Source organism: Bos grunniens, chromosome 3 (genome assembly GCF_055505025.1).
Source record: "Bos grunniens cultivar Pamir isolate PY7600 chromosome 3, Bosgru_T2T1.0, whole genome shotgun sequence".
NCBI classification, from domain to species: Eukaryota; Metazoa; Chordata; class Mammalia; order Artiodactyla; family Bovidae; genus Bos; species Bos grunniens.
Window position 1 is genome coordinate 94061083 of NC_141167.1, and position 26131 is coordinate 94087213.

Genomic DNA, 26131 nt, shown 5'->3' on the forward strand with positions numbered 1-26131 from the left:
ATGCCTCAGATTAGAGGATCCTTTGGAGGATTTCCTCCTTTACCTAGAACATTACTTATCCTAGAATAATCCAGATAAAAATAAGATGCATTAATATATTTTCAATAAGCACTTAGAATGGCGCCTTTTATATAGTTAGAGAAGTGCTTGCTGCTATTATTGGTATTCCCATTCTGGTCATTCATTCATCCATTGACTTGTTGAATATGTGATATCATCTATTTGGGCCCTTAGTTTTTTGCGTCAGGAGCCTGAAGGTGAATCTGATGTAGATCCTGCCCTCAGAGAGCATATTTCAATAGAAAAAACTAAAGCAAGCAAATACATAAATGTATAGTGCAGTGAAGAAAATGATATGGGTTCTAAGAAAGTTCTCAATCGAGTTTTCAGAGTGAGTGGAAGCAGGGGAAGGCTTCTGGGGGGTTGGAGGGAAGGTGGTGGTAGGTGGGGTGAAGGAGGGGTATCTGAGTTACATCTCAGAGGTGGGGAAAGAGTCAGACATTGACAGCAGGAGAAAGGGCTTTCCAGGAAAAGTCAGTGGTACAAACCAAAGCAGAAAAGAGCATATTTAGAGAGAAAATACCATTAGTTAGCTTTGCTGGATTGCAGGCTGTGCATTTACCAGAACATGTGTTCTGCCTCATCTCCTGAGTTCCCTTTGCTGTATTTTTTTCATTTCTTTACCCATGAATTAAGTTTCAGCAGGTTGTAATCAGGAAGGGCAGTTACTAAAATGGGTGCAAGTGGCTTTGTAATTATAGCTGCTGCTAAATGCTGCTCTTGCAATTATTAAGGTTTTCATTTTTGTAAGCTGATTGCCTCCTGTTCTGAAAACTTCCTTAATAATATGCAAATAGGGGCCAAGAAGCAATATAAGTCTAGAAACATGTTTTCCTTTGCATTTTACAGTAAACCACACACACAGACTGACCTGTGGCGACTTTGTGCATCTCCAGAGGCCCATAGTCATTGGACTCACATAGGTTGGGACTGCTTACATCCTTGCAGCCTTGGCAGACAGGGGAAAAATCACATCTTGGGTTTTAGCTTTCTGTTATGACATACACAATGTCATGATTTCTTTTCTCTTTCCTTGCCAGTAATTTCATCATCTACTTGTGATAAATTACTCTGCCTTTGGCGCTTCAGCTTATCCACTTAACAGCTGAATATGCCCCTCCAGAATGGTGTGGAAGGAGCTGGGAGTTCCCTGGCAGTGGAGATAAATCTGTGAGCAAGTCTCTCCACCTTTTTATGCCTTGGTCAACTCATCCATCCAGTTAGGTGTTACTAGGTACTATACAGAAATCATATACTTTGTGTTTTTTAAACACTTAATCTGTTTAAAGGTATTTTTAGACTTTAAGTTCTAAGTTAATAGTGATAATTTTTTAGCTTAAATTTTTTATAAGTACTGTTAATTTCTTAGAGTAAGATTGTTTCACAATGGAACAAACTTCCTGTATTTTCCTAATAAAATTTAAACTTGAAACAATCATCACGAGAGTAACATAAAATGGATCTATAGTAAGTCAGGTAGAGAAGGAGAAATATAAGACAATCTTTATAAGCAGAATCTGAAAAGAAATGATACAAATGAGCTTATTTACAAAACAGAAACAGAGAGAATGAACTTACGGTGGCGGGGGGAAGGATTGGGGGAAGGAATAGTTAGGGACTTCGGGATGGACATGTACACGCTGTTATATTTAAAATGGGTAACTGACAAGGTCCTACTGTGGGGCACAGGAACTCTGCTCCATATTATGTGGCCTCCTGGATAGGGGGGAAGTTTCGGGGAGAATGGATAGATGAATGTGTGTGACTGAGTCCCATCCCTGTCCACCTGAAACTATTACAACACTGTTAATCAGTTATACTCCAATATAAAATAAAAAGTTGTTAAATGGAAAAAAAAATTAAAATGGATCTATAGCATAAAAAGGTTGCACAGGGCTCAACAGCTTACAAACCCAGTATGGCTTTGTGAATAGCCATAAAGCCCAAAACATTCAGTGACAAATGTCATATATGCTCAATAAATAATCACTGATTGAATGAATGAGATATTTTTTCTTTAGAGGGAAGCTCCGTTTAGATTAAACAACAATTACAGCTAAAAGCCTGGGTGAGCACCTAGGATTTTGAGTTGTTCACATCTTGCAGGTGGTATAGGATACCTTAGTACCTACTCAAGTGCATATAATGCTTCCCTGCTTTAACAGAGCATGCGTCCTTCCTCCCCCACGTGTGTGTATGTGTATACACACACACACATAGACAACAGCTTATGGTGATCAGTGCTGCCGGATTCGTGGTCTCCCAAGGAGAAGATTTAACTCTGGGACCAAAGGCAGTCTCAATCACTCAGAGCTTTGTGTAGATTTTATTAAAGTAACAGGGATAGAGGCACTGGAAGTGGGCAGGAGAGCACCCGCCTCGCTAGTTTAAGCAGAGCCTTCTATACTTTTCTGCTAGCTGCTGAGAATAGAAAAGAAAATACCTCAAGGCTGTGAAAATGTTGCCCAGACCTTCTCCCATAGCGTGGGCTTCCCTGGTGGCTCAGAGGGCAAAGCGTCTGCCTACAATGTGGGAGACCCGGGTTCGATCCCTGGGTTGGGAAGATCCCCTGGAGAAGGAAATGGCACCCCACTCCAGTACTCTTGCCTAGAAAATGCCATGGACTGAGAAGCCTGGTAGGCTACAGTCCATGGGGTTGCAAAGAGTCGGACACGACTGAGCGACTTCACTTCACTTCTCCCATAGCGTACATCCAAAGTTCAAAAAAAGGCATGTCCTTGAACAAGAGATACTGCTGCCCATGAGGCCTACTTGTCTAATGTTTATGTCCTCCTTAAAGGGGCCTTAGGCTTGGACCTCTTATCAACCTGCCTGAGTTAACTCTCTCATATATATGTATATACAATCTGCCTAGAGTCACTGTGTGGTCTTGTTGATTTATATATATGTACACACACATACTGTTTTTGGAAACATTAACTATGCCACAACATGTTTTCTTGTTTAGATCATGAGTCCAAGACCAGGACACTCCTGTGCCCTGGTAACTGCTTATCTGAACTAATGTGTGGTGTTGAGGAGAAAATAACTAGAATGTTAGTCTAAGTCAGGGCAGGTAATATCCCTCCTCCCCTACTCCCTGCGAGTGTGGAACCATTCTATGCTGTGTCCTCAAATCTGATGTATCTCAAATGCAGAAAAAACCCTTGAAGGAACTACAGGGTGCTTTACAGATGCGATAGCTGATGGTTCCGTTTGTAGTAGATCAGGAAGCTTCCTTCCATTTTCTCCTTTGTTTCTAAAGTGTCTCATTTGTGTAGCTCCTGTCGCACAGAGTCGGACATGACTGACGCGATGTAGCAGCAGCATAGCAGCAGCACAGACACAAAAGCAAGACTGCTCATTGAAGGTTTGTAAACTTGCTAATTGCATTTCCAGCCTAGATGGCTCTGTGTGTTTCCTCTTTCAGCTCTACGTGGCCACGGAAGCCATCCTCATTGCGCTGGTTGGGGCCACACCGTCGTACCACTGGGACCTGGCCGAGCTCCTGCCCAACCAGAGCCACAGCAACCAGTCGGCTGGCGAAGACCAGGCCCTCGGGGCCTGGCTCCTGACGGCCAATGGCAGCGAGATGCACAAGCATGTGCACTTCAGTAGCAGCTTTACCTCCATCGCCTCTGAGGTAACTGCGGGAGGTGGGAGGGCCCTCGTGACCACTGAGTGACCCACTGGGAGCCACCGTGTGGTCTGGTTGATTTAAATTTCAGCCCATCTTCAAATCGCTTTCTAGTAAATTTGAGAGTTAAAGAACATCCTTGGAAAACACTTTCTTCTTCCTTCTTACTACAAATGGGAGAAGCGTGAGTCCTAACCAAACTGGTTAGATTAAGTAAGACACAAACAGAAGGGGTCTCCCAGGTGGAACTCACTGGTGGTAAAGAACCCACCTGCCAATGCAGGAAACATAAGAGATGTGGGTTTGATCCCCTGGAGAAGGGCATGGCAACCCCCCCCGTATGTTTGCCTGGAGAATCCCCGTGGACAGAGGAGTCTGGCAGGCTACAGTCCATAGGGTCACAAAGAGTCAGATATAACTGAAGCTACTGAGCATGCATACACGAACTCTAGAAGAACCCCATTTTGACTAGTGTGTCCTTTAAAAAAAAGTGAATTAAAACTTTCATGTCTTTTTCTTATATCCACAAAAATCAACAGAGTAAAGAGAGAAGTATAATGACTCACCTTTAACATCCACAGTTCATGCTTAAGTGTAGTCCTGCATGTGGACCGCCTGGGGGCTCCTTGACTGTACAACATCAAATGCATATGGTACCACCCAGTGTGGGCAGGAAGCCTTATCTTCAAGGGGATTTTGGTAGCCAGAAGGTTCTGATAAGGAAAGCGCCTTCTGGGCCAGCCTGAGGTAAATAAGCTGAGTCTACATAGATGGGTGAGGGCTCCCCTGGTGGCGCTAAGTGGTAAAGAATCACCCAGCCAATGCAGGAGATGCCAGAGATATGGAGAGAGGAGCCTGGTGAGCTACAGTCCATGAAGCGCAAAGAGTCGGACATGACAGAGTGACTGAGCCCACAGTCTGGTGCAGAGAAACTCTGGAATAAGAGCCGCAGGGCCTGGACACAGCTGGTTGTTAAAAAGTAGAAATCCTCAGTGTCCTTTGCCTGGTCCCCACAAGCTATCCATTTGCCTGCTGACACCCTGGCCCAGTGGGGTTTTCATGACAACAGTTCAGCACCCCTTACCCAAAAACCTCCAGTGGTTCTCCCATCACACACAGTGAAACCCTGTATGTTACATTCAGGGCCCTTACCCTCCCCAGCTTGGTGCTGGTATACTTTCCAGCCACGTTCTGTATTTCCCTCCGCCTCCCCTGCTTCACATACATGCCACAAGCTCTCAGACTGCACCTCTTACCTCAGTTAGGACAGCCCCACCATTCACCCGCTCCTCTGCCCGGTGACATCTTGACTTACCCTCTCCCGCTCACATGACCATCGCCTTCCCTGGTAAGTCTTTTCTGACCAGCTGCCCAGAAGTAAATACACTTTTGTTTCTGCTCCAGTAACATTTTGTTTGCACTCACATGATACACTGTAGTTTATGGTTCAACTCTATATTTTTAAATCCTTTGAGCTCAGAAACCTTATTTTGGTCATCTTTGTGTCTCCATGGCTTCCTCGCCACCACCACAATAACTACCCTCACCACGCGTATCACCACTACTCACCTATAACAATAGTAAGTAGCCTTGTGCTACTTAGTGACAACAGTGAGCCAGGCATTGTAATATTTTACAGCCCTTGTTTCGTTTAACTCTCAAGATAAGTTATGAAGTAAGCATTATTTCCCCCATTTTATAGATGAAGAAATTGAGACATCTTGAGGTCAGCTAATAAGGGCAGAGCTAGGATTTCAACCCAAATTTCTCTTAACCCAGAAGCCTATGCTCTTAATATTGTACTTTTTAGGGGCCTATCCAATTTAAATCACTGCACATGGTGACTGCAGCCATGAAATTAAAAGACGTTTGCTCCTTGGAAGAAAAGTTATCACCAACCTAGATAGCATGTTTAAAAGCAGAGACATTACTTTACCAACAAAAGTCCCATCTAGTCAAAGCTATGGTTTTTCCAGTATGGATGTGAGAGTTGGACTATAAAGAAAGCTGAACACTGAAGAATTGATGCTTCTGAACTGTGGTGTTGGAGAAGACTCTTGAGAGTCCCTTGAACTGCAAGGAGATCCAACCAGTCCATCCTAAAGGAGCTCAGTCCTGGGTGTTCATTGGAAGGACTGATACTGAAGCTGAAAATCCAATACTTTGGCCACCTGATGCTACGAACTGACTCATCTGAAAAGACCCTGATGCTGGGCAAGATTGAAGGTGGGAGGAGAAGGGGATGACAGAGGATGAGATGGTTGGGTGGCATCACCGATTCAATGGACATGGGTTTGAGCAAGCTCCGGGAGTTGGTGATGGACAGGGAAGCCTGGCGTGCTGCAGTCCATGGGGTCGCAAAGAGCCAGACACGACTGAGCGACTAAACTGACTGATCCAATCTAAATTAGTATCCACATCTTCCTTCTTTTTGATTGGTTAACAAAAGCTGAAGGACTTTAACATTATTTTATTTGGAAATAATTTCAAACTGACAGAAATTTCAAGAATAGTTTAAAGATTACCCTTATATCCTTTAGTTTCATCTGTTGTTAGTATTTTACCTCATTGGTGCTATCTGTTTTTCTTAATTTTTAAAAGCCACTTGAAAGCTATAAGTATTGGTATTTTTTTTACAACCAAATGCTTCATTCAGTATGTGGGCTTCCCAGGTGGCTCAGTGGTAAAGAATCTGCCAGCCAGCGCAGGAGACACAGGTTCAATCCCTGGAGAAGGAAATAACAACCCCCTCCAGTATTCTTGCCTGGAAAATCCTGTGGACAGAGGAGCCTGGTGGGCTGCAGTCCATGGGGTCGTAAAGGAGTCGGATATTGGATATAACTTAGCAACTAAACAAGGACAACTTCAGTGTGTATTTCCTAAAAATAAGGACATTCTCTTCGAAAGCCATAGTACACTTACCAACTTCAAGAAATGCTGATGTTTTATCAAATCTGCTCTCCGTGCCCAGCTTTCCCACTTGACCCAGTGATATCCTTGATAGTGCTCATTTCCCCTCTTCCATTGAGTTCAGTTTAGGATCACATACTACATTTAGTTGTCATAGCTGTTCAGTATCTTCAGCCCTTTCATTTTTATGATATCAATACTTTTGAAGAATACATGATACCTCCCTGTTAAGTAGTTAGGGTGTTCTTCATTTTCAAACTTTCTGATGATTCCTCATTCAGGGTGCTCATCCACAGTTAGAAAAACACATAAGTAATGTTGTGTCCACAGGGGATCACATATAGAGATACACAGTATTCATCTGCCCTTTTGGGGTGATGTGAAGTTTGACCATCCATGGCAGATATTACCTGATTTCTCCCCTGTACAGTTACTGTTTTTTTGTTTGTTTGTTTGTTTGTTTTTATTTCAAGAAGTAAGGAATCTATGGGGAGTTGAGTCACTAAGATTACGCTAATTTGCTATTCTGTATCAGAACCCCCTCCCTCCAGTTTAGCATCTATTGATCTAGCTTCATAAGCCAAGCTAGACTATGATGGTTACAAAATGATAAATTCTTAACTCTAGTGCTTCTTCCATCTTTGCCAGTTGGGTTTTTGTTTTTTTAAATTGAGGTACAGTTGACATTTAACATTATATTAATTTCAGGTGTACGACATAATGATTCACTATTTCTATTATTGTGAGAAGATCACCATAAATCTAGGTAACATTCCTCACCATACATGGTTGCAGAAAAAATTTTTTTTCTTGTGATGAGAACTTTTAAGATCTATTCTCTTTGGAACTTTCAAATGCACAATAGGGTATTAACTGTGATCACCATGCTATCTGTAGCATCATTGTGACTTAGTTATTTTATAATCAGAAGTTTATACCTTTTGACCCCTTCTCTCATTTCCTGTTTCCCTTCCCCTCCCACCTCTGGCAACCACCAGTCTCTTCTCTGTATCTAGGAGCTTGGGTTTGTTTTTTGGTTTTCATCTTTTCGGATTCTCCTGTAAATAAGAGCCGTTTTCTTCTCCCTTGTTTGTCTCCATTTCTCTCTGTCATTAGTGTGTGCTAATGGCTTCCTGAAAGAAAGTGAAAGTCTTAGTCACTCAGTTGTGTCTAACTCTTTGCAACCCCATGAAGTCTTTTCAACTATTTATAATTTATTATAGCCTTCAGCACTTGCCCTGGTGGCTCAGATAGTAAAGCGTCTGTCTACAATGCGGGAGACCTGGGTTCAATCTCTGGGTTGGGAAGATTCCCTGGAGAAGGAAATGGCAACCCACTCCAGTACTCTTGCCTAGAAAATCCCATGGACAGAGGAGCCTGATGCAGGCTACTGTCCATGGGGTCTCAAAGAGTTGGACACGACTGAGCGACTTCACTTTCACTTTTTAGTTATTTTGCTGCTCAAATTATTCCCAGTTTACCAGTAGGAACCTCTTTGAGGTGGCTCTTTAGTAATTAAAATTTTTGTTTTGAGATAATTGTAGATTTACATGAAGTTGCAGTAAATAATACGGAGAAATTCCATGAACGCTTTACCCAGTTTTTCCCAATGGTAGCATCTTTTAAAATCATAATATAATATCACAACCAGGATAATGATGTTGATATGGCTAAGACACAGAGCATGTCTATCACCACAAGGGTCTGTTGCCATGTATATTTATATATAGACATACCCACTTTCCGCCCTCCCCAAATGCTATCCAGTTTCCCTGGTAACCACTGATCTGTTCTCTTATACTTTAATGTTCTCATTTCAAGAATATTATAAAAATGCAATCATGCAGGTAGCCTTTTAGGATTGGCTGTTTTTCACTCAGCTTACTTCTCCGAAGACTCATCTAGGTTTAGTTATATTACTTTAGTTATATGATAAGTCTTTTATGCAGATAGATTGGTTTCTCTCACTTTATTCTTTTTCAAAGATTGCTTTAGCTATTTTAGTTCCTTTGGCTTTCCATGTAAATTGTAGGATAACTTTTTTTCTGTATCTGCAGAAAATCTTGCAATTTTGATAGGAGCTGCATTAAACCTGTATATCAGTTTGAGGAGAAATGGCATCTTCACTCTGTTAAAACTTCCAGTACATGAACACTGTATGTATTATTTAGGGATTCTTGGATTTTAGTGTTTCGTAGACTTAGCTTATAAATCCTGTACACATTTTGTTAGATTTATCCTAAATGCTTCTTTTTTTGTTGTTGTTGTTGAGCGATTGTAAGTGGTATTGTATTTGAAATTTTGGTGTTCGTATGTTCATTGCTGGTTTGTAGAAATACGGTTGATTTTTGTATGTTTAATCTATGTAGTTATGAACTCATTAATTCTAGGAATATTTTGAAGATTCTTTGGAGATTTCTAGATAATTTTATAAAAAATAAGGACAGTTTTATTTTTCCCTTTGCAGACCGCATGGCTTTTGTGTTTTGTTTTGTTGCTTTATTGCTCCGCCAGAATTTCTAGCACTCTGTTGTATATATGGCATCCATGCATTATTCCCAGTCTTATGGGGAGGCTGTAGTCTTTTACCATTAAGTTTAATGTTAGCCGTTGGTGTTTGTAGGTATTTTTTATTATGTTGAGAAAACCCCTTCATTCCAATATTATTTTTTATCGTGAGCACGTATTGAATTTTGTCAAATATACCGCTTTGTAATTTTCTACATAAGTTGCGGTGATCATGTATGTGGTTTTCCTTCTTCACCTCGTAATGTGGTGGGTTGCACTGTTTGATTTTCAAATACTGAACTAGCCTTATATCTCTGCGTGGTAGATACTTCTTTTTGTGTATTGCTGAATTTTAACTGCTAGTAATTTGTTAAGGATTTTTGCTTCTGTATTCATTAGGGAGATTGGTCTCTAGCTTTCTTTTGTTTTGTACTGTCTTTGTCTGGTGTTGGTATCAGGATGATAACAAGCTTCATAAAATGAATTGAAACACGGTCTCTCCTTTTTTGTTTTCTGGAAGGGAGTGTGTAGAATTGGTGTTAGTCCTTAAAGCATTTGGAAGAATTCTTCAGTGAAATTATCTGAGTCTTTAGTTTTCTTTTTGGGGAGTTTTAAAATTACGAATTCAGTTTCCTCAAAAGATGTAAGACTAATTAAATAATCTGCATCGTATTGTGAGTTGGGGCAGTCTGTGATTTTCACAGAATGGATTCATTTCATCTAAGTTTTCAAATTTATGTATACAGAGCTGTTCATTGTATTACTTTATTATCCTTTTGATGTCTGCAGAGTCTGAAATGATATCCTCTTTTGTTATAGTATTGGTAACAAAATATCAGTATTGGTGATTTCTGTCCTTTCTTAATTACTTGTCATGATGGGATTTTGTCAATTTTATTGATCTTTTTAAAGAACTAACATTTTGTTTTATAGATATTTTTTTCTGTTTTCACTTTTATTGATTTATGTTCTTGTGTTTGCTTTGAGTTTCTTTCTCTTTTTTCTTTTTTCAGTTCTAGAGGTGGTAGTCTGTTGATGAGAGTCTTTCTCTTTGCAAAAAAGGCAATTAGTAATGGAAATTTCCCTCTCAGGACTGCTTTAGCTATGCCCCACAAATTTTGATATTGTATTTTCATTTTCATTTAGATCAATGTGGTTTTTTTCCTTCTTGAGGTTTGACCCAATGTTATTTAGAAGTATGCTCCGTAGTTTCCTAAATGTTTGGAGATTTTTTTGTTAGCTTTCTTTTTTTGATTTCTAGTTTGATTCTTCTATAGTCAGAGGACACTCTCTGGATAATTTCAATTCTTTTAAATTTGTTGAGGTTTCTTTTATGGCCTGGGATTTGGTGTCTCTTGGGTGTATGTTCTATTAGCACATGAACCAAATGTATATTCTGCTGCTTTGGGATGGAGTACTTTATAAATGTTATTGAGATCCTGTTGGCTGATGGTATTGTTGAGTTCTTGTATATCCCCGCTGATTTTCTGTTTTGTTTCTCTATAAACTGTCAAGAGAGGAGTGTTTATGTCTTCACTTATAATTATGGACATGCCAAGTTCTCCTTTCACTACTCTCGGCTTTTGCCTCATGTATTTTATAGTTCTGTTGTTTGTTGTATGTATGTGGATTTATGATTGCTATGTCTTCTTGAATCCTGACCTGAAAGATTAACCTTTTTATCATTTTATAATTTCCCTGATCATTTTCTTGTTCTGAAATGTGGTTTATTTGATATTATTATAGCCACTCCTGCTTTCTTTGATTAATTTTGGTATGATATATATTTTTTCCTCCTTTTACTTTCAGTTTGCCTATATTGTGATATATAAAATTAGTTTCTTATAGATAACATATAACTGGATCAAGTTTTAAAATCCAGACTGTCAATCTCTGTCTTTATTTGTGTATTTAAATAATTTACATTTAATGCAATTCTTTGTATGTTAGGGCTTACCTCTTTCACTTTATTATTATTTTGTTCTCTGAGTTTTTATTTTTCTCTTTTATTTTCCTTGCCCTCTGGTAGATTACGTGAACATTTTTTAGAATTCTGGTGACTTATCTATAGTGTTTTTGACTGTATCTCTTTGGCCAGCGATTTTAGTGATTGCTGTTTGCATTATAGTGTGTGTGTGTATGTGTGTGTGTGTATGTATCAGTTCAGTTCAGTCGCTCAGTTGTGTTGGACGGATACACACACACACACACACACACACACACACACACATATATATAACTTACCACAGTCTACTAATGTCAGATCACCAGTATGAGTGACAAACAGAAACTTTACCTCATCTTATATCCCTTTGCCCTCACGTTTATAATTGTCTTAAATGTTTTTCTATATACTTGTAGAACCATATTATAGTGTTATAATTTTTGCTTCAACCATTAAACATAATTTAGAAAACTCATGATGAAAAGAAAAGTCTATTATATTTATTCTCATTTTTTGTTACATTTTTCTTTCTTCCTGATGTTTCAGAATCCCTTCTTTTGTGTTTTTTTTTTACTTTCTAGAAAATTTCCATTAGCTGTTGTTTTAGTGTAGTTCTGATGGTGACAGATTTTTTTTTCTTTATCCAATACTATCTTTTAAAAAAATTATTTTTAATTGAAGGATAATTGCTTTACAATATTGTGTTGGTTTCTGCCACACATCAGCATGAGTCAGCGATGGGTATACATATGTACCCCCCTCTTGAACCTCCTTCCCCCCTCCCACCCAATCCTACCCTTCTGTGTTGTCACAGACCCCTGGTTTGAGTTCCCTGAGTCATATAGCAAATTCCTACTGGCTATTTTATGTATGTTACTGTATATGTTTCCATGCTACTCTTATCCAAGACTATCTTGATTTCTTCTTCATCTCTTATTTTCACTGGTTAGAAAACTCTTGGTTTAGAATCTTTTTCTTCAGCATTTAAAATTTCCTGTGCCACTTCCTTATAGCCTTTGTGGTTTGTGATGGAAAATATGGTATTATTTGAATTGTCTTTTTTCCCTCCTGTATTCAGTTCAGTTCAGTCGTTCAGTCATGTCTGACTCTGCAACTCCATGGACCACAGCACACCAGGCCTCCCTGTCCATCACCAACTCCCAGAGTTTACAGAAACTCATGTCCATTGAGTCGGTGATGCCATCCAACCATCTCATCCCCTATCATCCCCTTCTCCGCCTGCCCTCAATCTTTCCCAGCATCAGGGTCTTTTCAAATGAGTCAACTCTTTGCATCAGGTGGCCGAAGTATTGGAGTTTCAGCTTCAACATCAGTCCTTCCAATGAACACCAAGGACTGATCTCCTTTAGGATGGACCGGTTGGATCTCTTTGCAGTCCAAGGGACTCTCAAGAGTCTTCTCCGACATCACAGGTCAAAAGCATCAATTCTTCAGCACTCAGCCTTCTTTATAGTCCAACTCTCACATCCATACATGACTACTGGAAAAACCATAGTCTTGACTAGATGGACCTTTGTTGGCAAGTATCTCTTGATACTTTTAAGGTTGTTTATTTTTGGAGCCTTACCAACTGAGCCACCACGAAAGTCAATATGTAGAAGTTAGACTGTGATGTTTCCTGACGTTGATTTCTTCAGACTTACCTTACTTGGGATTTACTGAGCTTCTTGGATCTTTAGATTTTTATCTCTTGACAGCTTGGAACATTTTCTGCTGTTATTTATTCATGTACTTTTTCTTTCTTTCCTTTTTTTAAATATTTCCTTCTTTCTCCTTTCCTTCTAGAACTCCAATGACAGAAATTTTAATTCTTTTGTTTTAGCCCTAGAGATCCCTGAATTTTTGTTCATTTTTTTAGTCTGTTTTGTTTTCAGATTGAGTGTTTCCTATTGTTCTGTCTGTTTTCAAGTTTACTGATTGTTTCTTCTATCTCCTCTATTCCTCTAGTCTGCTGTTGAATCCATTCATTGTATCTTCTAGTTTAGTTTGGATTTTTGGAGGCTTCATTACCATGATCAATTAAATCATTGGCTATTGGTGATTAATTTAAATTTCATCCCCTCTCCTGTCCCTGGAGTTTAGGGGGAGGGATGGGGGTTGAGACTAAAAGATCTAACCCTCTAATCACAGGGTTTGTTCTCTCAGCAACCAGCCTCCACCCTTTTGTGTGCATTAGTCACTCATATGTCCATGTAAGTGGACAACTCTTTGCAACCCGATGGACTGTAGCCTGCCAGGTTCCTCTGTCCATGGGATCTCCAAGGCAAGAATACTGGAGTGGGTTGCCATTTCCTCCTCCAGGGTGGGACCCAAAAGTCACCTTCCCTGAAGCATTTTTCAGGAACAAAGGACAAGAGACAATTACTCCATTCAGTTCAGTTCAGTCGCTCAGTCCGACTCTTTGCGATCCCATGAATCGCAGCACGCCAGGCCTCCCTGTTCATCACCAACTCCCGGAGTTCACTCAGACTCACGTCCATCGAGTCAGTGATGCCATCCAGGCATCTCATCCTCTGTCGTCTCCTTTTCCTCCTGCCCCCAATCCCTCCCAGCATCAGAGTCTTTTCCAATGAGTCAACTCCTCACATGAGGTGGCCAAAGTACTGGAGTTTCAGCTTTAGCATCATTCCTTCCAAAGAAATCCCAGGGCTGATCTCCTTCAGAATGGACGGGTTGGATATCCTTGCAGTCACTTGGACTCTCAAGAGTCTTCTCCAACACCACAGTTTAAAAGCATCAATTCTTCGGCTCTCAGCTTTCTTCACAGTCCAACTCTCACATCCATACATGACCATTGGAAAAACCATAGCCTTGACTAGACGGACCTTTGTTGGCAAAGTAATGTCTCTGCTTTTCAATATGCTATCTAGGTTGGTTATAACTTTTCTTCCAAGGAGTAAGCGTCTTTTAATTTTGTGGCTGCAGTCACCATCTGCAGTGATTTTGGAGCCCAAAAATATAAAGTCTGACACTGTTTCCACTGTTTCCCCATCTATTTCCCATGAAGTGATGGGACCAGATACCATGATCTTCGTTTTCTGAATGTTGAGTTTTAAGGCAACTTTTTCACGCTCCTCTTTCACCTTCATCAAGAGGCTTTTTAGTTCCTCTTCACTTTCTGCCATAAGGGTGGTGTCATGTGCATATCTGAGGTACTCTTATGCTAAGCTCAGGAATTCCAAGGGGTTGGGAGCTGTGAACCAGGAACTATGAATGAAGACCGAATATATGTGACAGATATATCTGCATTTGGTCATCTGAATGACCAAATATATATATTTTCCTATAAATTACAAAATCACTTTATGTTTACTCCATCTTCCTGGAGCTGAAAATTCTGTGTCTTTTGATGTGCCCACTTTTTTTCTTTTATGAGCACTTTAAAATTTTTTGGCATAACAAGATAGTCTGGGTTTATCTTGCATCTTCCTACTCTAACTGTGGGACTAGGCATTTCTCCAAAAAGCTCTGGTTCTATTTATTGCCCCCATAGGATTTTGCAAAGGGTGAAAGCCATAAGTCTGCTCTCCAACAAGTCCATTAACCACATTATAGTGAAAGTAGATCTCAAACCACATTCCACCACAGGTATAAATGGACTTATTAACTTATTAACTCAATTCTTATTCTCAGAGAAGTTCAAAATAATCTTTCTTTCAGGCTTTAAAAGTCTCAACTCTGGTTTTATAGGTGTTCTGTACTTTGCTTACATGGCAGGTCACTACAGGCAAACCCCAATTTTCCGTAGTCAGGGTGCACATACCCACCTTCCCACAGCTTCAAACACAGAGAACTTTCCAGAGCTCATATTGGCTCAGGACCAAGCAGGGGTTTTAACCTAGGCATCACCTCTATAGAGTACAAAACATACTGGGTTATCTGAAAAATTCATGGAAAGTTAGTGAGTATCTTTCAAATATGTTGAGCTAATCTGGGTATCTTCACTGTCTAATTTCACTAGGGATGGCCCATTTTTTATACTCATCATTGCTAGTCAACAGGCCACTATTTTAATCAAGAATAAGCAAAGCACCCTTTGTTGATAGAGACGATGATGGAGAATTGGCTTTCTGAAGAGAAGGCCAGCTGACCAGCACTGGACAATGCAACCTTGATGAGAATGCTCGTGGTACCAGGGTGAAAGCTTGACCTAAGTAATACTGATGCATAACATCCCGCTGAATGTGCTTAATACTTTAAAGTAAATTAGATGACACAGTGACGCCATGCTTCAGCATCGTAGACATGCAACAAATTTCAGTGGAATTAAATTAAATTAATACTTAGGAAACCTGTAATTAGGAGTCCTTTTAGATATCACTTGAGGGACACCATTCTTAGCAAATGTCATTGAGCAACTACTGCATGCCTGATGCCAGAGGAAGCCTTGATATGAAGAAGGAGAGTACTGTTAGACCGTATCCTCTAAGACAGCAGCAGTGGGCACTTAGTCAACAGCTGGCCTCCTGTGCTGGCACCTTGGCTCTTGGGAAGCTCACCTATAGCACAACTTGACTAGAGACTGAATAAGAAGGGAAGGGACCCCAGAGGGCTACTATTCCCAAGACAGAAAGTTGGTAGATGCAGGAGAAATGGAATTAAATATCTTCCCTAGCAAAGTGCTGAAGGTCTTTAGAGCAGCTTGGAGAAAGAGGAGATAAAGAGCTGACTGAGATGGCCCTTTACCTTACCTTCCCGTGATAGTAGCCTCAGGTCCCTCTTATCACTGCTTGTGTCTGTGAGTCGTTATCTCTCCTGCCATCTGTCTTTGTCATACTGTAACTCTGTCTGCTTCCTGCTTTCCTTCCCTCCCTTCTCCTTTTCTCTCTCCTGTTCCCTGTATCCCTCTGTCTCTGTCATTTTGTCTTTCTGAGCCCCTGTCTATCCCCACCTTTCCCATCCCAGTTTCTGTCTCTCTGTATTTATACCATTTCTTCATCTCTGCCTTTGTCTGTGTCTCTGTCTCACTGGCTGTCTCTAACTTGTCTTTCAGTCTCTTTCTCTGATGTCTCTGTGTCTTTCTGTGTGTATCTCCATGTGTCTTTCCCTTTTTCATTCTTTCTTCCCTGCCCTCTCTCCCTCTCCCTGGTTACTCACCTGCCCTCTTTCCCATTCCCACCTATGTAACTCCACGGAGATGTACATACTAGCATATATCATTATCCATCCTGCTTATACGTATATCATTGTAGATTTATAGATACACAATACTTTCCCCCATGGTATGAAGTGAAGTGAAGTAAAGTTGCTCAATCGTGTCTGACTCTTTGCGACCCCATAGACTGTAGCCTGCCAGGCTCCTCAGTCCACGGAATTTTCCAGGCAAGAGTACTGGAGTGGGTTGCCATTTCCTTCTCCAGGGGATCTTCCCAACCGAAGCATATATTTGTGCCCATGCTGTTGCCAAGCTGTCAGAAGGTCAGAACAGTTCTCTACCTCAGAAATGTGTCTCAAGGCACAAACATCCCCTGTGCAGAAAGTGACCTTCAGTCTCCACCTGGTGTTCCAGAACTATTGGGGGAGGGGGGGAGGCAGAGATCTAGCCAGCTGCATAGCTTGTTGGTACGAATATACCTCTCTGTGTGATTCCCAGGGGATGTTCCGTGGAGACGGTGGGGTCATGGTTTAGGAGGAATTCTCTGAGAGCATCTCAGATGCTCAACCTATGCTCCCAGCCTGTGTGAGTTTGTGATGCTTCCAAGGGTGGCTGTGGCCTGCCCGCCGTGGTGATGGAGCACAGGTGGCGTCTCTGGCCGCACAGTGAGACAGAAGTCCACTGTCCCCAAGGCTCCTCAGCTGCAGCAAGACTGTTCATACTTCGCAGGGAGTTTGTGGGTGAGATGACGCGTCTTACAGGGTTTAGTAGGTAGAGGGGAGTCAAGAGGCAGATAACCCTGACTACCTTCCAGGGCCGTGTCGTGGGAGAGGCTCTCTCCCAGGAGCCTTCCCTGTGTGGTGCTTGTTTACTCCTGCCAACAGCCCCACCCTGTGGATTCAACAACTGACATGAAGACAGTTTTTTAAATTAGCCCTTTTTAATAAGCCACTCATCTGGGGACTCAGTGAGCCAGCCCATATTCTTCCCATTGTACCAGTGATCTTCAGACTCCTTTTTTTTTTTCCTTACAAAACAGAAGCCTTTCGTTTTTGAATGGCATCTCGTTGACATCTCAATATTGGAAAGAGCTGGGTGCTGTGCTGTTGCATTGAAGGGAAGCAGAGTCCAGGGCCCAGTGCTCAGCTGCCACCAGCCAGCCCTGCCAGTGCCACAGGCAGTGGTGAGCAGGGCAAGTGCTTGGCTCTGTCTGGGAGGAGGGGCGGGAGTGTGGTGTGTGGGGCGCTGAGAGAGAAGACTCGCGGGGGGACCGTGGGGGACCGCACATGGTGCACACGGGTTGGACTGAAAGCAAAGTAGATTCTCATCTCCCCCAGCTGCCTCTGACAGAGTAAATTCTAGGGGAGAGAGCAAACAATTGTAATGTTTGTATTGTGGCTGGCAAATTAAAAATATAAGAGTGCACAGGTTCAGAGTAGCAGGACGACTTAGTGTCACAGTGGTGAGTGGAGGTGTGTGGCCACTGATTTCTGTGGTCTTTCTCCAGTGGCATGTGACAGAGGCAGGGAGTCAGCCCACTTAGGAATCTGCCATGGTCTGGTCTTCTCTAAAGTGATGTGGCTATCAAGATATTTATATCTAGTTCATGAGGAGCCTGGCGAGTGGTCCCACACAAACATCACACAAGTACTACAGAAGTAGTAATGATTCCATTCAGCTTTCATAATTGTCAAGCCCCAGTAAACTTACAGGTGTCCTGATCTAACAAAAAATCATGAAGAATCAAATAAAATGAGCAACAACTCCTGTGCCGCTCTGCCATTCACCCGCATGCTCAGAACTCAGCGCCTGCTGCCCTGGTGTTCATAGGGTCACCCCATCTCTTTGCATGTGTCCACGCAGTACCAAGATGAGGCATGTTTGCTGCGTATTTTTAGTGCAGAATCTCCTGTTTTCCCTGAAGTCATTTATTTCGAGATCCAAAGAAAGTGTCCCCCATGCACCCTCATCTCCAGCCCTCAGAGTGTGTGAGTTCCCTGTGGGTTCACATGCTCCACTTCTGTCTTGGGCACCACAGCCCTAGTCAGGTGGTGTTCCAAGTTTTGGAACAGGAGCAGGTGGTGTGGGTGGTGTCCAGTGTTCTTGCCTCCTCTACCAGCATGACTAGAGTCAGCGGAGCAACAGCAGCAGGGGCAGAATGATGAGATGATGATCAGGAGGCAGCGGTGCCAGGAGGGATGGCGGTGGCGGCCGCTCTTCAGCCGGTATCCTTTAGAAACTGCTGCTCTCTGCACTCACGCGAGGTTCATCCATAGTTACAGTGGTGGAGTGCAACCCCAGCCAAGCACTCCACATAAAGGCTTAAAATTACTTTTTTTTCCTTGACTGCTGCTTGGCATGTGGGATCTTAGTTTCCCTCTTTAGCATTACTTTAGTTTTGATTACTACTCTAGTTTTTCAGTTATTCTTCGAAAACTCCAAAGTGATAATCTTAAAAGCAGCACCCAAACTTTGCCAGTAAGTTGGTAAATATCCTTGGTATACAATCTGTGTTTGTAGACAATATGTAGTACATATTGAAATTATTTGGTATAAAATGAGAGTTTAAAAAGCAAGTAGAGGGACTTCTTTGGTGGGCTAAGTCCAGTAGCTAAGACTCTGGGTTTCCAATGCAGTCCCCCACAGTTCAATCCCTGGTCAGGGAACTAGACCCCACATGCCGCAACTAAAGATCCTGCATGCTGCAACAAAGAACAAACATCCCGTGTGCCTCAACTGATACCTATAGCTCAGCCAAATAAATAAGTAAATAAAAATGTGAAAAAGTATAAAGTCTTTTTGTCTTTTCATATAAAATACTTGAAAATAAATACCAAGGTAGAGTCTGCAGAACTCGAGTTTAAGGAGATTGTCTTATAAACACGCACTTGAAGACTCCTACCCTTATTACATTCAGGTCAGGCTTTGCAGAAGTTATTCATGGAGGATTTTGAGGAAGGGTGAATAAAAGATTATGTAGATGTGATTAACTTGGTATTAATGCAAAAAAACCCCCCTCTAATCTAGGAGTCTTGACTACTTTAAAATGAGCTAATAGCCATTGGGGTGAATTTATGTAGCAAATTGCTGTCTGCTGTATTCAAATTATTCCCCGAGCTCTGACTCATTCAGAAAGCACCAAATATCACGGAGACACACAATTATCATGCTTAATTAATGTTTGCCACCAAAAAGAGTAAGGTTGGAATCTTTAATATCATTGTAGATATTGAAGAACTGAAATTGACTGATTATTATCTGGAGATTAATATATTTTCCCCAAGCCATACCCTGGGGTCAAAAGACAGAGTGTTAAAACTATTGGAAAAATTCACTGCAATAATTGCTTTAGGGGCTAATTTTTTTTTAATGTCTTGCTTCCTTACGCCTGTACTACTGATTGTTATCGGCTACACACTTCACCCACTAAGTGGTAATTCAGAGTGACAACTACATTGAAATGAAGCAAGTTAGTTAATCACCATGAAACTGTTCCTGAACTACCCTGTCCAAGCACTCCCTAATCACAGGAGGCCCCTGAGGACCTGACTTTCTACTGAAGGGAGATTTTCCTGTGTACAGAGCCGTAAATATTATATTTTTGTGGGATATACAGGACAGCGGAGTGCTGAAGTTTGGTTAAAATTGTTACCAGAACAGTTCAGAATTTTTCTCAGCTGAGCCCTGGGGGATGTGCTATAGTGGTGCAGGGGAAGCCACTGTCTGATTCAGCCCCACAGCCTGGAAATACTGACAAGTGAGGAGCCAGTCTGGGTGGGGCTGTGGTGCTGGTAATCTGACTTCTTTGTTGTTCAGTTGCTAGGTTGTGTCCAACTCTTTGTGACCCCATGGACTGCACCACACCAGGCTTCCCTGTCCTTCACTATCTCCCAGAGTTTGCTCAAACTCATGTCCATTGAGTCAGCAATGCCATCCAATCATCTCATCCTTTGCCCCCTTCTCCTCCTGCCTTCAGTCTTTACGAGCATCAGTCTTTTCCAGTGAGTCAGCTCTTCGCATTAGGTGGCCAAAGTATTGGAGCTTCAGCATCAGTCCTTCCAGTGAATATTCAGGGTTGATTCCCTTTAGAATTGACTGGTTTGATCTCCTTGCAGTCCAAGGGACTCTCAAGAGTCTTCTCCAGCACCACAGTTCACAGCCTCAATTCCTCGGTGCTCTTCTTTATGGTCCAGCTCTCACATCCATACATTACTGGAAAAAACATAGCTTTGACTCTATGGACCTTTGTCAGCAAAGTGATGTCTCTGCTTTTTAATACGATGTCTGACTTGGTTTCACCAAAGCAGGACTTTGGGTGACAGGAGCTCAATCAGTAACATGTGCCCAGTCTTGTTTGGCCGCCCAGTCTTGTTTGGCCACCCAGTCAGCCCATGGAAGCTGCTTTAGTCTTAGTTTTTCTTTATGGTCAGGCAGGCTGTGTCCCCAAGTAGCCATGGGTTCATTTTCCTTTCTGGGAAAGGCTACATTGGACTAGTGATCTCCTCTGGGCTAGTGAGTGAGTGTGCCTTTTGAAAGGGACACAGCAGCCAGGTGGTGGGGAGAGGGGCTTGAGTCCCTCTCTCTGTCCTGCTTAGGCCCCTGCCTGGCTTGTTGGCTCGTTGATGTTCTGTGTATTATATATGGCACTGTTCTTACGGCTGTGTGATCCTTGTGCTCCTCTCAGAGGGGTATCTGTGGACCAGGGAAAGTGCGTTCAGGGCCGTACTGCTTCAGTCCCTCGGGCATTGGGAAGTAGATGTTTCAGTGGCAGATTTTGCCTTGACAGCTTTTTCAGCCAGGTTTCCAGTACACTGCCATATTTATATTTCTCCTTAGCTTTCTTTCTCATTGATGTTGGGCTAAGCTGAAACCAGAATGTTCCATGTGTCAGATTGGTGCTAGGAGAAAAGAAAACCCCTCAAATCCCAAATCTCTCTCGTACACCAAATCTTTTCTTGTACAAGAAAGCCATTCATTCAGTGGCTCCAAGGAAATGATGACAAGCTAGGTGGTTCCCCACTTGTCCATCAACTTACAACTTGATGCTTGAAGTCATGATTTTGAGATAGTGTATATGAAGATGCCTATAAGACTATAACATTTATGAGATAGTGTATACAAACTCCTATTATATAGATAATGCATCAGATACTTAATTTGTGCTGGTACTGTCAGTTAAGCACTTGGGATGATATAACTATGCACTTAGGAGACTCACAGCATCATAGAAGAAAGACAAGTAAACCGGTAACTCACCACACATCCATCACGTGCTGAGTTGCTTCAGTCATGTCTGACTCTTTGCGACCCTATGGAACAGAAGCAAAAATAGGAAGGAGATGGCAGAAGGGCTAGAGTGGTCAGCCCTGTTCCTACAAGTCAGGCAGGACTTCCCAGGAGAGGAGGAAAGATGAATAGGAGCCCACCAGGAGACCAGGTGGGGTTGGGGGTGGGTACACGAGGCAGGGGCACAGCCCATTCTAAGGGTAGTCAGTTTCTCTAAGGTGGCAGGCTTCTCGGCAACAGTGGAGTGAGTAATGTTTGTTTTCTTTGGGGAGCTGTGCCCTCCCTGGGCACCTGCAATTCTCAGTCCTACATTATTCATGTGTGGCTAACGCAGAGTCATTCATCCACCGATGGCCAAAGCAAGGAGGACCGGAAGGTCACAGCCTCCTCGGGGAGGTACATGACCCACGCTCCAGAAAGCTTAGGAGAAAGGGCTTTTGTTTACCATGCGCCGCCCCTTCCATTAGAGTGGTCTGTGGTTACAGCACGTTTCTCAACCCTTGTTTCATGAAATGTCACCAGACATTAGTAGGGGAAAGGGGCAGCTCAGGTCACAGGAGGAAACTGCCACAGAGGCGGACAAACTCGTGACAGTGACAGCCAACGAGAAGTCGCTCCGAGCAGAGGCTGGTTGTGTGTCTAAAGATCCTTCTTGCTCTAAAGTCTTCCTAATGTGTGTAACCAATTTAAGAAATATCTCTTATAATCGCATTCTAGGCCAGTGAGGAAGGTTAAGGCAGCACAGCACTATTCAGAGGAGGGAAGACAAGAAAGCAACCTGGGGATGGTTTGTTTGTATCCCTGTGGCTATACCAGGATGTCAGACAGTGTGTAAAGGATAAAAGTTCAGTTAAAAGTTAGAAATTTTATTAAGTATCTGTATTTAAAACATGCACTATAGAATGAGCTAAATCTACAAAAAAAAAACAAACAACTTGGAAGTTGATTTTAAAATGGATTATTCCTATCTCCTCACCCCCAGCCTTCTTATCATTTCCCAAGTAGCCAGGCTACAGAACCTCCACTCCAAATTTCACATGCCATCTTCCTTTTCTACCTTTTCCTTCTCCTTTCTGCCAACCCCTGGTGCTGTTACCCTAAGCCACAATGACCTGCTTATTTCTAGTATTCCTTCTAATGATCAGTTCATTTTTTCATAGTTTCCTGAATGGAACACATGCTAAAAAATAGCCTTCACCCAGCATGTTGTAATCTCTTTGCTTGTCGTTTAACACGCTCAAATACACCATTTTATCACTAGTTAGCTCCAGAATTCTAAAACTTGTAATTTGAGCATATAATGCTCAAGGAAGATTTTGAGGCAGGTGTCTTGGCATTAGGACTATAATCCATTGCCCTCTCTAATAAGATTGTATCTGAGCTGCAGTTGGGTCATCTATAAAATGGAAATAGCAAATACCTATTTTAAAAGGTGGTTATTTGAGATTAGAGGAAAATATTATATAAAAGTTGGATGGTTACTCATTATCTAGTTGTAAGCAGCATACCCCATTTGATACATCTTTTTTAATTGAGGTATAATTGACCTTCAACATTATAGTAGTTTCAAGTGTACAATGTAATGATTCAATATTTGTGCAATAATATTGTGAAAAGACAACCACAATAAGTCTAGCTTGCATCCCTCACCATATATAGTTATAAAAAAATTTGTTTCTTGTGATGAGAATTTTTAAGATCTGTTCTCAGCAACTTTCAAATATGCTGTCTAGCATTAACTATAGACATCATGCTGTATATTACATGATTATATTATATTAGTAAGTCCCATGACTTACCTATTTTATAACTGGAAGTTTGAGCTTTTTGACTCCCTTCACGCATTTTGTACCCCTCTCCTCTGCCCTCTCTGCAACCACTAATTTGATCTCTGTACCTATGAGCTTTTTTTCTGTTTTAGAGTCTTCATATAAATGAGATCATACAGTATTTGTCTATCTGTCTTTTTCTGTCTGACTTACTTCACTTAGCATAACACCTTCAGGTCCCATCCTGTTGTTGCAAATAGCAGAATTTCCTTCTTTCTCGTAACTAAATAATATTCACACACACACACACACACACACACACACACACACACACACATATATATCTCAGATTTTCTTTATTGATGAATATTAGGTTGTTTCCATACCTTAGCTATTATAATAATGCCACAGTGAATATGGCGGTGCCTGTGTCATTTCTAGTTGGTGGTAGTTTAGTCACTAAGTCGTGTCTGACTCTTGTGACCCCGTGGACCGTAGCCTGCCAGGCTCCTCTGTCCATGGGATTTCTAGTTAGTGTTTTCATTTTCTTCAGAAAAATACTTAGAAGTAGAATTACTGGGTCATATGGCAGTACTGATTTTAATTTTTTGAAGAACCACCATACTGTTCTCCACAGTGACTGTACCAGTTTACATTCCCACCAACAGTGCATAAGGGCTCCCTTTTCTTCACATCCTCACCAGCACTTGTTTCTTGTCCTTTTGATAACAGCCTTTCCAACAGGTATAAGATGATAGCTCATTGTGGTTTGATTTGCGTTTCTCTGATGATTAGTGATGCTGAGCACCTTTTAATATACCCGTTGGCCATCTATCTGTCTTCTTTGGAAATTTGGCAGATTGTCTGCCCAGTTTTTAATTGGATTGTTTGGGGGTTTTGCTATTAGGTTGTATGAGTTATTATATATTCTGGATATTAACCCTTTATCAGATATATGCTTTGCAAATAATTTCTCCTGTCCAGTACGTTGCTTTTCATTTTGTTGATTGTTTCCTTTGCTATGCAGAAGTTTTTTGGTTTGATATAGTCCAACTTGTTTATTTTTACTTTGGATACTTTTGCTTTTGGTGTCAAATCCAAAAAATCATCACCAAGATCAATGTCCAGGAGCTTATTAACCCTGTTTTCTTCTAAGAGTTCTATGGTTTCAGGTCTTGTGTTCAAGTCTTTAATCTGTTTTGATTTTTTTTTTTAATCTTTGTATATGTTGTAAGATAGAGGTCCAGTTTCATTCTTTTGTATCTGGTTTTCTCAACATCATTTATGGAAGAGACTGTCCTTTCCCCATAAAACATTCTTGGTTCCTTTTTTTGTAAATTACCTGACCATATACATGTGGATTTATTTCTGGGGTGTCATTCTGTTCCATTGATCTGTATGTCTGTGACATGTCTTTGATATATATTTTTATTACTCAGATATTAATTTTGTTTTTAGAATTATGTAAGCATGCAATCCATTTTAAAGGAATAATTTAGTTTTTGCAATTATATTTCTGCCATGTCAAAAAAACACGATTGATTTGCTTTGTGATGGTCCCTTAAGGCATAAGGTTTGATGATTTCAAGGGAATTTCTTAAAACGTATTTTGTTACCACCTTTAAAACTTATCTCTAGTTCCATTCAATTTGAGGTTGATCTCATCCATGCTAATGGTATCAGATAATACTTGTTCATGGATGAGTCAGCCTAAGTATTTCCAGCTTGAATCTGTTCTCTTCTCTGAGGTCTCCACCTTGTCCAGACTGGCCTAGACCACTGCAGTGACTTGACAGGTCTTTCCATACCTATGCTTACTATCATTCTTCCATTCTTTGACGTGCAGCTAAATCAATTTAAAAAATTATTTTCTTGAAATATAGTTGATTTACAAAGTTGTGTTAATTTCAGCTGTACAGCAAAGTGATTCAATATGAAGGAGAATATACATATTCTCCTTTACATTCTTTTCCATTATGGTTTTTCACAGGATATTGAATATAGTTCCCTGTGCTGTATACAGTAGGACCTCACCATTTATCCACTCTGTATGTAAATATTAGTTCAACTTTTCTTGACATACACTAATACTTTATCCCTTTTTGAAAGGTGCCATTCTCAGTCTCTAATCAGTAAGAATCCTAATATTAAACAAAAAACCTCCCAGATGCTTCCTTAATACCCAGTCAGTGGTTACTGTCTCAACTCTTCACTTCTGTTTTCCTGCCTTTTACCCTCTTTGAGAGCTGGAAGGCCTTGCATGCCACCTGGCCCCATACTCAAACCCATATTTACCATATTTTTGTTCCTTTCAAGGCACCTGCTGTTGGTGCCTATTCCCAATTGTGCCCAATTTTCTCTCAGGTCTGCTTTCTTTAGATGAGTGAATGATTGTACCAGTGCTGTTAATGCCAGGCCCCTTAAATCCTTTTTGAAAATACAGTGTTATTAACTTAAGAACTCAATATAGTGATGGTGGTAAGCATATGAACAGAAATACAGATGTTGGTTATGAAATAAAAATAGATAGGTCAAACTGATGAACTGAAAATACCTTAATTTTACATTCTTCCTTTTCTGTATGATAAAAGAAAAGTAGATTTCCTGCCTTTTCAATTTGCAAGTGATTTTTCAATTTGAAATGAATTAGTATAGAAAGGAATATTCTGTAGCTTTAGAATTTGGCTTGTCATTAAAAATGAGAGGAGAGTCATCACTTATAATCTCTAGCCAATTAAGGGTTTGAGTGACTTATAAATTTATGATTTTTAAAATTTAAAGCCTCATAAAGAACACATTTTTCAAGAATGTCACAGTCATCATATTTAGGTTTCTTATAGTTTAGTTTCTGATACCCTGGTTTGGGTTTTGCCTTGGTACTAAGTATTGACCAAAGGGCA

At 41.0% G+C, this 26131-nt stretch overlaps 1 protein-coding gene across 8 annotated transcripts in view; it reads left to right on the forward strand.

The window, feature by feature from the left end:
• Positions 1 to 26131, forward strand: part of SLC22A15 (solute carrier family 22 member 15) — a 113632-nt gene that overhangs the window by 17732 nt on the left and 69769 nt on the right. For all 8 annotated transcript variants that reach the window (XR_015160768.1, XR_015160769.1, XR_015160767.1 and 5 more), the window contains exon 2: positions 3491 to 3703. Coding sequence is in view for 5 of the 8 variants with exons in the window: in XM_086392030.1 (XP_086248156.1) it covers positions 3491 to 3703 (213 nt within the window). In the remaining 3 variants the exon portion in view is untranslated. The remainder of the gene's footprint in view (positions 1 to 3490; positions 3704 to 26131) is intronic.